The following is a 15,719-nucleotide window of genomic DNA, read 5'->3' as shown; positions in this document are numbered from 1 at the left end:
GCGCCACCAGGGAAGCCTGAAGAAGAATGATTTTTATGTAAGCTGAAAATGCAAAGAGAGAGGCTTCCCATTTTCTCCTGCTGGGTGAGGAGAAGAGGGAACCCCAGTTGGTTTTGAGAGCCATTTATGACCATAGGAATGAGGACAATGCTGATGGCAGAGGGAAGGTTGGGAAAGGACTTGGGTCTTTGTTAGCGTCATTGAATTGTTAATGGTATTGTGCATGGAGTCCTCTCTATCTTGTTAAATAACAAAAATTCAACTGAGTAAATTTAAAGATCAAATTGGCTTTATTCAGTGATTCGTGAATTGGGCAGCATCCCATTTAACAAATAGAAAGGAGCTCGGCCATGCTGTAGAAAAGCAAGGGTTTTTAAAAGGAGAAAGGGGGGTGGGAAAAGAACGTCATTAGCAAAGAATGCATTGTTTCTGACAAGGTCGCCCTCCTGCCCTCCTAAGTGGGATGGAAGGGGTCTATCATGCTGGCCAGGTAATTCCAGGTTGACTGGATAAAGATTACATTTCTGGGAAACGCTGAAACTGCAATTAGTTTAAGTATTAAGTCTTGGTTTGCTGATATGGGGCTTAGCACAAGTGACTCCATTTGGGGCCTGTTGTCTCCTTTTTAACAACTTCTGTCTTCCAGTTACAGAGTATACAGATTTACTTAGTGCTTAATCTACTTTGTGTTGGGGTTTCCGTAACCACTTAAAACTGCTCTTCTTCTCCTTTAAAGAAAGATGAAAGAAGAGACTCAAAATATTCTCAATATACTCAAAATTTTCTTATGAATTTTTTCATTCATATTGCTTTACATTAGAAGATCTTTGAATATATATTTAATTTTGAAACCCCCTTTGAGAGCTCTCCCTAATCATCTAATGAGGCACAGAACTTGATACACCCATTGCTTAAGAAGAAATAACATTCTTACAAAGGTTAATGAAAACTTAAGATGAGTAAAAACCCTCTTGTCCTATCAGACAAAAAATACAGTTTCATAACCAACGTTATGAAACATTATTCCTTATTCCTACTCTCTAGATCTGAAACAGAGTTTGGCCTGTTTTGTAGCCTATATAGCAAAGGTACATTTTTTAAATTATTCAGAAATCCCAGGCCTTAGCAATCCTACTGCTCTCCTCTCATTTTCCTAAACTATTTTGATACTTATTTCTCAGATCTGGCAGGCTATTAGATGTTTCTTGCATATTTCCAAGATAATAACTCATCAACTTTGCAAGCTGATTCTTAGCATTAAGAGATTAAAACTAATGTAGATGAATCTCAGATGACACATACCGAGGTAGAGAAAAAATCCATCATTTCCTTCTACAAAATGAGAGAGATTTTAATTCTTTTTCTCAACAGCTGCTTCATTTTTTTATGCACAGGAAAAAAATATGTGCAATTACTCCAAGTACAATCAAGTCATTTAACATGTCTTTGCCATCATTGTAGTTACAGGATATTTTAAAAGAGAAAAAAACCCTCAAAGCACAGGTCCTGCTGTGCAGCAAAGCAATCAAATTCCTTCATAATAACAGCCTGATGGGACTCAGCAATCCGAGGAATAATGAATAGCCACCTTAATCAGTAAACAGGAAAATGCTACAACAGTCACTGAGTAAAAATTCGCTATCATCTGTTGATCCTCTTGAACAGCATTTCAAACAATAAATAGAAATGTGTCTCTTTTAAGAAGAAAAATAATCTTGTTTAGTGCATTTGATTTTGCCAGGCAGTGGGGAGATGATATTTCATCTTAGACTGCCCTGCAGTATTGCCCAGTTGATAAAATACACATATAATCTTTTTTGTATTATATGGCCAAATGTACCTTATCACTTGAATATGTCAAGATAAATTCATTTTTACAGTTGGTTAATATGATTGTATTTCTGAACTGATCATTGAACTCTGTTGCTACTTCATTATTTGATGTTCTTTAGTGTTCATCATGCAAAGTTATTTGTATCTGAATATGAAGAGCCTGTTTCAAAATAATCCTCAAATTTCCAATGCAGTGTCTCAAATGTTGGCCGGTCCTTAGGCTCTGCGTTCCAGCACTCCAACATGATGTTGTAGAATTGCAATGGACAGTTAGATGGTTGAGGGAGTCTATAGTTTTGACCCAACATCTGAATTACCTGAGCACCCGTCATACCTAAAAAATATAAAATGGAACCAACAAAAAACAAGTTGGAAATCAGAGTCTTAAATTCATAGATACTGACACTCTAGAGGACAAAGCAAACTGACTTCCCCGGAGAAAGTATGAAGTCTACCATCCCCTTCCCAGGCTGCAGAGACTAAACTAAATCCTACAGCAAGTAATGTCTGTAAGACTGCAATTCAAGAGCAAAGGAGAAGGAGGCAATAAACCAACTCATTAAGGCAAATCATCATCATCAAATTTTATCTGTTATGCTCCCACAGGCACATGGTGTGGTCAGCCTCATAACTCTGCCCTCTAAGTCTGGGCAAAGCAGTTAAAGTCACACCTAAGTAAGTGACCTGCAGCAGAAAGGCCCACTTCAGAATTAATTACTCACCACTATAAGGCATTTTGCCATAAGTAATGATTTCATAAAGAAGGATTCCAAATGACCACACATCAGACTTAATGCTGAATTTATTAGTACGAATGGCTTCAGGCGCAGTCCACTTCACCGGCAGCTTTATTTCGTGTTTAGATTCATAGATGTCTTCATTATCTACCTGATAATGCATTAAGGAATCAAGCTAGGTTAAAGTGGGGGGTTTTTTTTTGGTCACCCTCATTCGTCTGTAACTTGCTTTGCATTAAAATTGAGAGGGACAAGATTCAAAATGAGTGTAGTTCAAATGATAATTACAGTAGCAAACTCCAAATCTGACACACACGACTGATTAATCTGCGGGACTTCATTAATGAAATATTATTTGAGAGCCTACTATGTGCTAAAAGGAGCACTGGAAGGAGCACTGCAATACATATGGGAAATTCATCTGTGATAACACTGGCTTTACACCTGGTCTTTAGCAAATATAGAAAGTGAAAGCAAAGCCTGTTTTCTGATTTACTGCTGGTATTGAAGAGTCACTGACATTGATAATTACCATGTAACCATTTTCTAATACTGAAAAGTAGGGTCCAAATGATTTAAATTAATGTATCAACTCACTGGGGAATCTAAGTAATTTACAAAGAGAAAAGATGATAAATTCATAAAGATCAAAAGAGAATCATTTACTTATGTGTCATGCCCCACACTCATATTTTTACGATACAATGTAGAAATAAAAAATGAAATTCAGAAAAAAACACCTAATATTATATCTCCTATATTAGTGTCTTTTGGCCTAATGTCATAAAATGGGAGCGAGGGTGGCAGGATTTTAAAAGCCAAGGTTTGCTGAAGAATTTTGGCAGCGTGCCTGGCAGCATGCATATTGGTCTGGCATAAAGTAAGCAACAATGGATAGGGTAACTCTGTACAAAGTGTGCTGCCTTTTTTAAGAGAAATAGAGGTAGACAAACAGAGGCTGCTGGTACTGAATAACTGATCATTTATTCAACTGCAAACTTAATTACATACTTTCCCATCTGGTTGATCATTGTTTTTTCTGTTTCTTTCTCTTTGGTGAAGAAATAGAAATAGGAAGTAGTTCGTCTGTAGAGCCCTGGGATCCTGAAATGGTCTATGGACCAATAGAACTTGGAGAAATATATCGAAAAGTAACAGTAAATCTATTAGTATACTGGTCTAGCCTTTTGACCCATTACCAACTAATTAAAACAAAGCCAAATCTACCTTAAAAACTCTTGCAAGTCCAAAATCTGCCACTTTGTAGATACTATGTTCACCAACAAGGACATTTCTGGCAGCCAGATCTCTATGGATGTAGTTCTGGGACTCCAGGTAGGCCATTCCAGAAGCAACCTGGGCTGCCATGTCTACCTGCTGCATCAGATGGATATTTGATCCAGCATCATCTAGGTAAAAAGAGAAAATAAGAGATTCACTTTGGAGAACATTTGAACTATTGAAGCAAATTCTAAGAATTTTGATGAATGAGCTATCAGTGGGATTAAGTGCCATAGCACTGAGAGAAAATAAATATAACAGGTACAAACCGTTCCGTTTCCTGTGAAGGGTTAATGAGGCAACAAGTTTCAGAGCTCAAACACATTTCAAAGCTGAGGCCCTCCCTTCCCTAAATGAGCATTATTGGGAGAAAGGAGCAACAGTACCACATGATCCAAACACAGCTATAAATATCCGGAAGAGTCCAGGTATTGCCATTTTTAATACCACACATCACTGACTCATCTCTTCATGGAAACTGTTACTTGGTTGCCTCTGGATTTCTTTGAAACATTTCTTAGTTGTTTTAGTCTTTAAACCTAAAAATAATACTAATTTGCATGGCTGAACCAATGAAAAGTTCTCATTCTTCCATCACATTGTTCTTAAAAACTAGCTCACAAAATAATGAAGGCTCTATATATGTTACATAGTTATAAGCTGAGTATATTACATTTGTACTCCATTAAGCTTGATGCACGCATTACATTTTCCTTTCTTAGCCTGTTATTCTTAGAATAGGTTGCTCATCTCTCTATGAAGAGAAGGTATAGGCATGATATACCTTTTGTAGACATAGTTTCTCCTCCTGCTGATTCTATATAACTAAGTATAGGAAATTTATGTAGTTGAGTCAGTTTGATCATCACTAGAGTGATTAGTGTTATTTTGTGGTGACTTTGTGAAATGGGGTCAGCCATCCCTGGATAAGTGTTTAGATGCCATGCTGTTAGTAGAGGTCTTCAAATTTCTGGAGAACTGAAAAGGTCTCATATAAATCCAAATTATCATTATCCCTATCTGAATAAGCCAAATATTACCAAAAATGTATTGAATTTATGGTCAAGAGTCCTAGACACAATTCCTGACTTGAGCAACTACAGTACAGGAGTGAGGAAGATTGGTTTGAAGCTAGAGTGCCAGAATTTGAATCAGGGCTCTGCCTTACATTTCTTCCTGACTTTGGGCAAGCTGCTTAACACTCCTGTGTCTCAGTTTCTCCATATATACAGCAATAATTATCATAACCTTGTGGTATTATTTGTTAAAATGAGATAATACATGTAAAGCACTTAAAACAGTACCTGGCACCTAGGAAGAACTTAGTAAAGCCTACCTGTTCTTATTATCTATCACTGCTGCTTCCTGATCAGAATTAAACAGTTTAAGATTTGTTAAGCTAGAGATGCATATGGATTACCCAAGAGGAAATGTCTAAAAGAAGACAAGCATATGGTTCTGAAGCTCAGAGGAAAGCATGCAGCTAAAAATATGGATTTAACAGTCATTGTCTAGGAGCAAGAGTTAAACATTAAAAGTGGGTGAGATTGCTAGAAAGTGATAGAATCATGAGAAATGCCAACACTTAGAGTGGGCATATAAAAATAAACCTGCAAGAAAACTGAGAGGAATCAGCCTAAAGAATGAGAGAAGAACCAGAAGAGAACATCATAACAGTCAAAGGTTTGAGAAGAGAAAATCACTACCATTGTCAAATAAGTCCAGCAAGATAAGAACTAAAAAGCATTTCTAAAATATAATAATTAAGAAGTCACTGGAAACATTGGTTGCAGGAAAAGAGTCTCGCTGGAGACGGAGTATAAAGGGTTAAGGGCTGAAGGGGAGCTGAGGATGTGGAGATGGCAAGAGGAGATGTCAATTTCCAAAAACCTAGTCAAGAAGGGAAGACAAGAAGAAGCTAGCAGAGAAAAATGTAAGCCAAGGAAGGGAAAGCAATTATCATGAAGTTCCTGATAGTGAGGGATTGTCATTGATAAGGTAGTAGAGGAGTTTCTGGGCTGCTGGCTATGTTCTCATTCTTGATTTGCATAGTGGCTACACAGTTGTTTACTTGCTAGCTTTGTAATTACATTATAAATATATATGTAGAAAGGACGTAAGTCATGCATGTCCTTTCTACATGTATGTCATCTTTTGCAATTAAAAAAGTGAAATAAATGGAGTCAAGGGAAGTTTTCAAATGGGAAAGACCTAAGCACAGTTTGTGTGTGAGTGTGTGTGTTTTTTTAATGCAAGCAGCATATTTAAATAGGCTCTGAGTAATAAAGGCCATTTATGACAAACTTGCAGGTAACATCATACTCAATAGTGAAAAGCTGAAAGCTTTTCCTCTAAGATCCAGAATAAGGCAAGGATGCCCACTCTCACCACTTCTATTTAACATAGTATTGGAAGTCCTAGCCACAGCAACCAACAAGAGAAAGAAATAAAAGGCATTCAGATTGGAAGAGAAGAAGTCAAACTTTTACTGTTGGCAGATGACATGATACCACATACAGAAAATCCCAATAATAAATAAGATTCATTTATTATTAGAACTAATAAATGAATTCAGTAAAATTTTAGGATACACAATTAATATACAGAAATCTGTTGTATTTCTATACACTAATAATGAACTATCAGAAAGAGAAAACAATAAAACAATCCCATATACAAGCAAATAAAAAGAATAAAACACCTAGAAATAAATTTAACCGAGGAGGTAAAAGACCTGTACTCTGAAAACTATAAGACATTGATGAAAAAAACTGAAGATGATACAAATGAATGGAAAGATGTTATGTGTTCATGGATTGGAAGAACTAATATTGTTAAAATGTCCATTTTAACTACCCAAAGCAATCTACACATTCAATGAAATCCCTATCAAAATACTCACAAAATACCGACAGAGCTAGAATAAATAATCCTAAAATGTGTATGGAACCACAAAGGACCCTGAATAGCCAAAGCAATCTTGAGAAAGAAAAATAAAACTGGAGGTATCACATTCCCTGACTTCAGACAAAGCTATAGTGATCAAAGCAGTATGATACTGGCATAAAAACAGACACATAGCTCAATGGAACAGAATAAAGAGCCCATAAATAAACGCACACTCACATGGTCAATTATCTACAACAAAGAATATATAACAGGGAAAAGAAAGTCTCTTCAATAAGTAGCATTTGGAAAACTGGACAACTACATGTAAAAGAATGAAACTAGACCATTTTCTCATATACAAAAATAAATTCAAAATGGGTTAGAGACTTAAATGTAAGACCTGAAACCACAAAACTCCTAGAAGAAAACATAGGCAGTTATCTCTTTGACACTGGTCTTAGCAATATTTTTTTGGATCTGTCTCCTCAGGCAAGGGCAACAAAAGCAAAAATAAACAAATGGAGACAAATCAAACTAAAAGGCTTTCAAACAATGAAGGAAACAATCAATAAAATGGAAAGACCGTATACTGAAAGGGAGAAGATATTTGCAAATGATATATCCAATCAGGGGTTAATATCCAAAATACATAAAGAACTCATACAACTCAATATCAAAAACAGATAAACAATCTGATCAAAAAATGGGCAGAGGACATGAATAGGCATTTTTCCAAAGAGGACATAACAGATGGCCAACAGGCACATGAAAAGATGCTCAAATCATTAATCATCAGAGAAATGCAAATCAAAACCATGAGATATTACCTCACACCTGTAAGAATGGCTATCGTCAAAAAGACAAGAAATAGGGGCTTCCCTGGTGGCGCAGTGCTTGGGAATCCGCCTGCCAATGCAGGGGACACGTGTTCGAGCCCTGGTCCAGGAAGATCCCACATGCTGCGGAGCAACTAAGCCCATGTGCCACAACTACTGAGCCTGAGCTCCAGAGCCCGTGAGCCACAGCCACTGAGACCGCGAGCCATAACTCCTGAAGCCTGGTGCCTGGAGCCCGTGCTCCTCAACAAGAGAAGCCACCACAATGAGAAGCCCACGCATCACAACAAAGAATAGCCCCCACTCACCGCAACTAGAGAAAGCCCGCGCACAGCAACAAAGACCCAACGCAGCCAAAAACAAAAACAAAAAAGACAAGAAATAACCAGTGTTAGCAAGGATGTGGATAAAAGGGAACCCTAGTGCTTTGTTGGTGGGAATTTAAATTAGTGCAGCCACTATGGAAGACAGTATAAAGATTCCTCAAAAAATTAAAAATAAAACTGCCACATGATCCACCAATTCTACTCCTGAGTATTTACCTGAAGAAAATAAAAACACTAATTCGAAAGATATATGCACCTCAAAGTTCATAGCAGCATTATTTACAATAACCACGATATGGAAGCAACCTAAGTGTCCGTCAACAAATGAATGGATAAAGATGATTGGAACCCCGGCTGACACTGTGACTGCAGCCTTGTGAGAAACCCTGACCCAGAAGACCCGGCTCAGCAGCACGTGGATTCCTGACCACAGAAACTGTGAGAAAATAAGTGTCTGCTGCCGTAAGCCACTAAGTTTTGGGGTAATTTGTCGTGCAGCAATAAATAATAGGTGGATATTAAGAGAATAATATCAGTGCTATGTATATGGTTAAAAGCATGGACTATGGAGCCAGATTTCCTGGGTTTGAATTCTCGTTCAACCACCTTGAATAAGTTACTTAATCTCTCCATACCTCAGCTTCTTCAACTGTAAAATGGGGATGGTAATAATAATACTTAGTTCATGAGGTTGTTAGAAGAATGAACTAAAATAATACTTGCATAGGACTTAGAAAAATTCCTGGCACACAGTAAGTGCTATATAGTGTTTTTTAGAGGAAAAAAAAATTAAAATATATATGCTCCTCTCCTACCACTATCCCATATGGTTGATTTTCCAGTAAATCACCTCATTTAATACTCAGAACAACTATAGGAAGTATTTTGCCCTGTTTGATAGGTGTTCCTACCACTCAGAGGAACAGGTAATAATTTATAGAGTAGAGATTCCAATCCAGGATATGTTGGAGGCTGAAATCTCATGCGTCATAAATTTATTCTGTACTGCCTCCCTAAAATCCACCTTACACTCCTGAGCACCCAAAGTCAGGGGCTATGAAGAGACTTCCATTCATGCAGACAGCAAATAGTTATGGAGTTGTGTTCAGTTAAAGGGTATCTCAGTGAAAACATTCCTGTCTGCTTCAATCCACTTAACTGAACTGTCTGTGAGAATGATGAACAACATGCTAGGACTTGATTTGTAAAACAAAGAAAATATACTGACATATACTAGATGCTCTATAAGTATTTATTGGAAAGAAAACAAGCCCAGCTAAAGTAAAAAATGCAGATATTTATCCTCTTTAAACTTCAGTAAGAAATACCAGGCATCAGTTACCCTTAGTGCTAAAGTTTTTTGACAAGCCTTTTCCATTCTGGCGAAATGTATTACAAAAAAAAATTCAGCCAAGCTTAGGGACTACAAAGATGGTTCTATAGAAAAATGTGTGTTATTTCAGCTATCAAATACAACATCTAATCCTATTACAGTGGATATAAAAAGGTTTTCACTGACAGGCACAATAGTGAAGGAAACTGAGTAGTAACATATTTCCTGCCCTGAAAATTACAGTGGCCTAGGAACTGCATACAACCTCAGAGCACACTTCTAATACAGCAGCCAGATGTCAAAACTGGTATAAACGTTCATAGACCTGTGACAATTTACATCTGCAGCAAGGCAATATTTTCAGTTATGTTCCACTATTCAAGAGCATTTCAGCTTAATAATATTTATCATTATGGGATGTTTAAGACTGGCAGATACATTTTAAGATCACTTTGTTGAAATCAAATCCTCTTGATTGGGAAGGGATTGTCTGTAATGAGCATGCCTTCATTACTCCCCCTGGCTGCTAAGTATCCGGGCAAATGAAGGCCTCTGTAAACTTGACCATGATAGTTCAACCCAGAAGATGACAGAGTTCGTGCTCAACCCTGAGTAAAAGACATCAACAAACCACAGAAATCCTCAATGTCAAAGTAGTTTACAATATACTAAGCGTACCTTTGCAAGCTGATACCAAGCACAACAAAACAAGTCCCAACTGTATTAGGTTCAGGATAGCCCTGGCTTAATCTATCCATTAATTTATTCATTCACTTAATCAACACACAATTAGTGCACACCTTCTGTGTGCCTGACACCGTTCTAGCACTAAAACAAAGAAAAATCTCTGTCCTCTCCAAGTTGTATTTTAGAAGACACTAAAAATAAGCTACATAAATATGTCATGCATTATATGACGACTAACAGCTAGGAAGAGAAAACAAAAAGCAGGAAAGAGGAATACGAAGAGTCAGCAAAGGGAGATTAAATCTTAGAATTTAGAAGGTGACACAGGAAGGACTCGCTGTAACGGGAATACCTGAGTAAAGACTTCAGGACGTGAGAAAATGAGCCGTGCGGATAAGTAACAGGAAAAATTTTCAGGTAGAGGAAACGGCAAGTGCGCAGGGCCTGCAGCGGAGCACATCTGGAAGATACAAAGAGTAGCAAAGAAGGGCAGTGTAGTTGACAGAGTGAACCAGGGCAAACCTGCGGGAGATGGGGTCGGAGAGGTAATGGAGAGTCGGGTCAGGCAGGACTTTATGGGTTACACAGAGAGAACCAAGGAGTCACTGAAGGTTTGGGGCTGAGGAGGGACGTGACCTGATTTACATTTTAACAGGATCTCTCCAGCTACTGTGTTGAGAAGAGACTGAAGGGGTCAAGAACCAAAAGAGGGAGACAAAGAGGGAGCTACTGCAGGATCCAGGAGAGAGTTGATGATGACTCAGACTGGAGTAGGAGTGTTGAGAAGTGGTAAAATCCTGGATATATTTGGAAAGCAAGCCAGTGGGATTTGCTGGTTGGTCAGATATAGGATGTGAGAAGTAGAGGTGACTCCAAGATGTTAGGCCTGTGTGTTGACATTGCCAGAGAAGGAAAGACCACAAGAGGTGCAGATTACTGAGGATAGTATCAGAGATCGGTTTTTGGACAAATTATTTTGAGATGTCTAATAGACATATGCAGTAGAAATGAGGGCTGTTTGCAAACTTTTGTTTTTTCCTGCTTTTAAGCACTTTAGAGGGCTGTACTCCTCTACTCCCTTTGACTTGATTTAACCAAATGAAAAGGGCATAGAAATTACCTCTGTCACTCCTGGTCAGAAGCTTTAAGAGCCAGAATGAGAATAGTCATATCCCCTGCTGCTGCCAAGGTGATCAAAAGACCTGGGCCACCAGCCAATCTATATCTCACATGTAGCAAGAGCAAGAATAAACACCTGTGTTAAGACTCTGAGATTTGGAGGGGTTTGTTACCGCATCATACCCATATTATCCAGACTGATACAGTGTTCACGTGGAGAAGCTAAGAAGGCAGTTGTATATAGGATTCTGAAGTAATGGAGGGATATAATTTAGGCAATTGGTTAATACATAAATGTTATTAAACAATAAGACTGGTTGAGATTAACAAGGAATCTGGTGATGTTGCAAAAGAGTCTTGGAAAATTCCAAGATATTGAGAAGTGTGGGAGATGAGAGAAATCACATAGATTGAGAAGAACTGGCAAGAAAGGAAGAGAAAAGGACATTGGGTGAAGTGTCCCAGAAGCCAAATGAAGGTAGTGTTTCCAGAAGGTAGTGTTACCAGAAGGAGACAGTGTCCATTGAATTGAATACTGCTGATAGCTCTGAGGATTGAGCATTGACTGTGAGATATAACAGCGCGAATGTTTCTAATTTGACAAAGCATTTTCGTTAGAGATGACCCGAAAGGGCTCCTGTACTTTTGTCCCTGGGAATAAAGCAAAAGGAGTCAATGGCTGAGGTTAGTCTCTCTATGGTGGGTAACACAATCTGATACTGTTAAATTTGATATCTTTATGCAAGGGAGCTAGGTATATTTTTGTTTTTAACAGCACTTAGCAAGTCTTATGTTCTTTGTTCCTATCTAGTCTTGCAATTTAATATCACCAGCTTCACAAGTCACCCTGAGATGAGAGAATACTCCTATCTTTCCGATATCTTTGTTCCATTATTCTCACCTCCCTTTACCTCTATACATTCTATCAGTCCCACTCTGACATTCCAAGAAAGTATAGAAAATGCCTCTTTTTAAAGCATGAATTATTCTCTCAGTACTTGATCTCCACTTCTTTGAACATCTCATTTTAATGCTTATAATATTGTTGCTTATTAAATTATTAACTTGTAATAAACATCAAAATTCTACAGTGCCCTTAAGTCTTCTCAGACTACAGGAAGCAGATGTAAAAATAAAGTAATAGTATATTTCTGCTTTTTAGTCTGAATATTCTAATGTTGCCTAGCGGTTGGAAGTATTTTAAATTCCAACAAGCACAATGTTGTCCAAAACTGGCAAAGAGAAAAATGAGGGTACCTTTCCCTCTCTTCCCCCGAAAGCATTCCATGTCCCTTAATTCTGGGCCATAGAAAATACTGGTCCATGACTGATAATGTTCAATTAGTTATTGTAGGAAACAAAGCATCGTGAAAAACATCAATTCTTCAATTTTCCACATGACATTTAAGTACTCTGAAATGTCTTCGGTGAACAATTTGTTCTTCCACTACATAAATATTTTTCCTCCCTTTGAGTACACAGTATATATCCTATTAAAGAGTAGTTGAGCAATTCAATGGTAAGACATTCATTGTCACAGATACACCATAGTAGATATCCTTTGGGTTATAGAAGCCTTGCTAAATTGACATTTATAGGACTAGCTAAACTAAATTCCTCTTTTTTCCTTTTATTAAGTCTTTAGCTTACTTTGGAGATATTCTTGCAGACATCCATGTCTCATCAACTCTGTAATAATATAAATAGGATCTTCTAAAGTGCAAACAGCATAAAGCTGGATAAGCTTTGGATGTCTTAGGTTCTTCATTATCTGTGCCTCCCTCAGGAAGTCATTTGGATCCATTGAACCTGAAACAAGAAGAGGGGAAATCACTTTATGTTACTGAGGCATTCCTATCCTCACAGAAGCCTGGTGGGAATCACCAAGATTGCTTCCTGCCTCTCAGTAAAGTAAGAGCATGAGTGTCACAAATCTTCAGATTTATCAAGGAAGAGAATCAGTTCAACCAGGGCAACCTAATAACTGATGTGTTGGTGCATCAGGGCTGTGCAGCTTATGTATTATGACCTGTAGGTGAAGAGAGGTTGATTCAGGTCTATGTGAAAAATGAAGGAAAAGGGAAGCACTGACAGTCTAATTGATAAAACAAGGCAGGCATCTTAGGAACACAAAGAGAAGACATTCTATTAACATGAACACTGGAAGACACTGAATGGTTAATTACTGCAGCGAGTTTTTCTGTCCAGGATGCAGAGAAGACTAATAGTTGCCCTGTCCTTGGTACCCACTGTGGGAAGAGCTGGATAACTTTTCTAAAAAGCAATGATATTCTGCCATATTTATGTCTTTAATTCTGCAAGGACATATATCCATAGTGTAGGCCCAGTAGAAAACATTCAAGGGCCACTCCCAAAACTTAGTGTTTTTTTCCTCCTCTTGAAGCTGATATTCAACATTTTCTCCTGTATTAATATCTCCACAGTTGGTTTTAATAGCTTGACCAAATGTTAAGGGAGATATTGGAGCCTATTCTGAAGACTCATCTACAATCAAATTGCACTTAAATGGCTCAACTCTGACTCACCATGCAAAGTGCCAAGAATCAACAGTTAACATCAAATAAAACCTAAGAGAAAGAAGAACACCTGGAGTTACCTTTCATTAGTCATTTAAAGATCTTTTAGTTCTTTTAGGATATGATGTTTCAGAGCCATTGTTGTAACTGAAGGAATACTGTCGTTTCACACCTCAGTATTCACTATGGATAGTGCAAATATCATTTTCACTGATGCTTAAAGAGTCTGTTTCGTTCCTCATTCTCTCATATAGAAGACTTCACAGCTAATATTTGAACCCCAGGTATGGATAAGCTTTGGCATTCCAAGCTAACACTCTGACTGTTTATTAATATGCAGTTAGAAAGAGTTACATGTGACCTGCAGATCATTTCACATAAAGCATTTAGGCAATCTATCCTTTGGTACGCCTTTTGAGAGTCTAGAAGTTCACTACCCAGGCTCGATCAAATCCTAGCTCACTGTGTGATCTTGAACAAGTTACCAAATGTCTCTGAACTTCAGTTTCTTCACCTCTAAAACATGGCTAATAATCCTACTGACATAAAATCATTGTCAGGATAATAGCATTGTCTGGTACATAAGTGTTCAACGAGTGTTGACTATATTTGTATTATTATTAAAAATAGGCATATTCTTAGGAAAACCAGACAGATCAACTGTAAGCATTTCTTCACAGGCTGAGGGGAAGAGGCAAGGACTTACAGAGGGAGAATGGGGGGAAATGGCCTATTCTGTTCTCCATCCATTTTTGCTGAGCTCCCTCACTTCCATCTGCGCCACATAATCAAATAGGATTAAAGTCTTGAATCACTGTGGCAAAATGGAGCTAAGAATAAAAGAGGCATCCAAACCATAATAAAGGACCGCTTTTGGTTATTATAATTAGTTTGGCCTATGGTTAGTTACCGATATGGTAGGATCATTCCCCCACCCCCAAACAATCTGACTGATGAAGTTTCCAGTGATAGCAGCAATTATGATCTCCATTCAGACGATTTATCTACAATATGTTTCTATGTTGATGCTTTGGGTGGCCGTCAGATTCATGGAATCCAGGACACTTAAATCATTGCCAGATCACACCATCCGCCAGAGCTGAAACCATGGTACGTCAGGGGCCTCTGCAGGGGAAGCCTGCTCAGAGCACTCCTTGGCTACGCTGGTTACAGCTGACCAGCTGCACAGCAAAAGAGACCCAATCTCAACTCAGCTAGTAATGCAGCATTAAATATTAATTTTTGCCTGTCAGAGCTACTGTGGGAGTTGATTTCAGGCTCGTCTTTATTGCGTGGTAGTCTGCTAAGCAATAAATAGCTGAGAAGATTGATTAATGGCCCCAGTGAAGTGAAGACATTTAAGCAATCACCAAAGCTGTTTGCTGCTATTACACTGTAAATCAATAATAATTATTCCTCTTGGAAAGAAAACTATCATGGTGCTATTTTTTAATATAAGAAATCTGATTTTTTGTTCTCTTTTGACCTCCAAAAGGCCTTCCTTAGAGAGCAGTGTTAGGATGGATAGCTAGCTGCTTCTTTTTTGGAAAAAAATGATCAGATTGGACAATAAAGTTTAGTCTCAGTTGTTGATAAGATTAGGATTCAAAATCATAATCATACCTGCAGTAATTCTGAAAATCTCAGGTGCTGGGCTAGATCACTGTGGTCACTACAGGAAGTGATTATAACACTTGCTTGGTGCCCACACTGGCTGTCCCATGACCTCTTGGACATTTACAGTGGCAAGTTGAGCTTATAAGTATCAACATATGCCATTTAACCCTTGCCATTCTTGTTCTCGTACCTGGTTTTAATGTTTTCACTGCTACCGGAGTGGTATTGTTCCATAGGCCCTCCCACACTTCGCCGAACTGACCAGATCCTAATCTCTTCACAAGTTGTATGGAGCTGCGGCCGATCTCCCATTGGTCCACGGTTTTATATGACAAATCAAAGGGAGCTGGGACTTGTATCTGTGTCACAGAATAATTAGAATGCTGGTAAGAAAAAAGTTATATTCAACAATTTTTTGGTTGAAAATAACAGTCTAGGTACTTTTAAAAAGAGACGTCATTTTTAAAAACAAAATATTGTCAATTTTATTCTAATTACTTTTAAATGGAAAGCAATTGTGGTAG

At 38.0% G+C, this 15,719-nt stretch overlaps 1 protein-coding gene across 1 annotated transcript in view; it reads right to left on the bottom strand.

Moving 5' to 3' along the window:
• Window positions 1–309: 309 nt before the first annotated feature.
• Window positions 310–15,719, bottom strand: part of FRK (fyn related Src family tyrosine kinase) — an 83,029-nt gene continuing 67,619 nt past the window's right edge. The window contains exons 4-8 of the mRNA XM_024756665.1: window positions 15,386–15,554; window positions 12,692–12,850; window positions 3,798–3,979; window positions 2,556–2,721; window positions 310–2,167 (exon numbers count right to left, since the gene is read on the bottom strand). Of these exons, the coding sequence (XP_024612433.1) occupies window positions 1,959–2,167; window positions 2,556–2,721; window positions 3,798–3,979; window positions 12,692–12,850; window positions 15,386–15,554 (885 nt within the window). The 3' untranslated portion in view covers window positions 310–1,958. The remainder of the gene's footprint in view (window positions 2,168–2,555; window positions 2,722–3,797; window positions 3,980–12,691; window positions 12,851–15,385; window positions 15,555–15,719) is intronic.

This window comes from Neophocaena asiaeorientalis, unplaced genomic scaffold (assembly GCF_003031525.2).
Source record: "Neophocaena asiaeorientalis asiaeorientalis breed wild unplaced genomic scaffold, Neophocaena_asiaeorientalis_V1.1 scaffold125, whole genome shotgun sequence".
In the NCBI taxonomy this organism is placed as follows: domain Eukaryota; kingdom Metazoa; phylum Chordata; class Mammalia; order Artiodactyla; family Phocoenidae; genus Neophocaena; species Neophocaena asiaeorientalis.
This window is presented reverse-complemented; position numbering and strand designations above follow the sequence as displayed.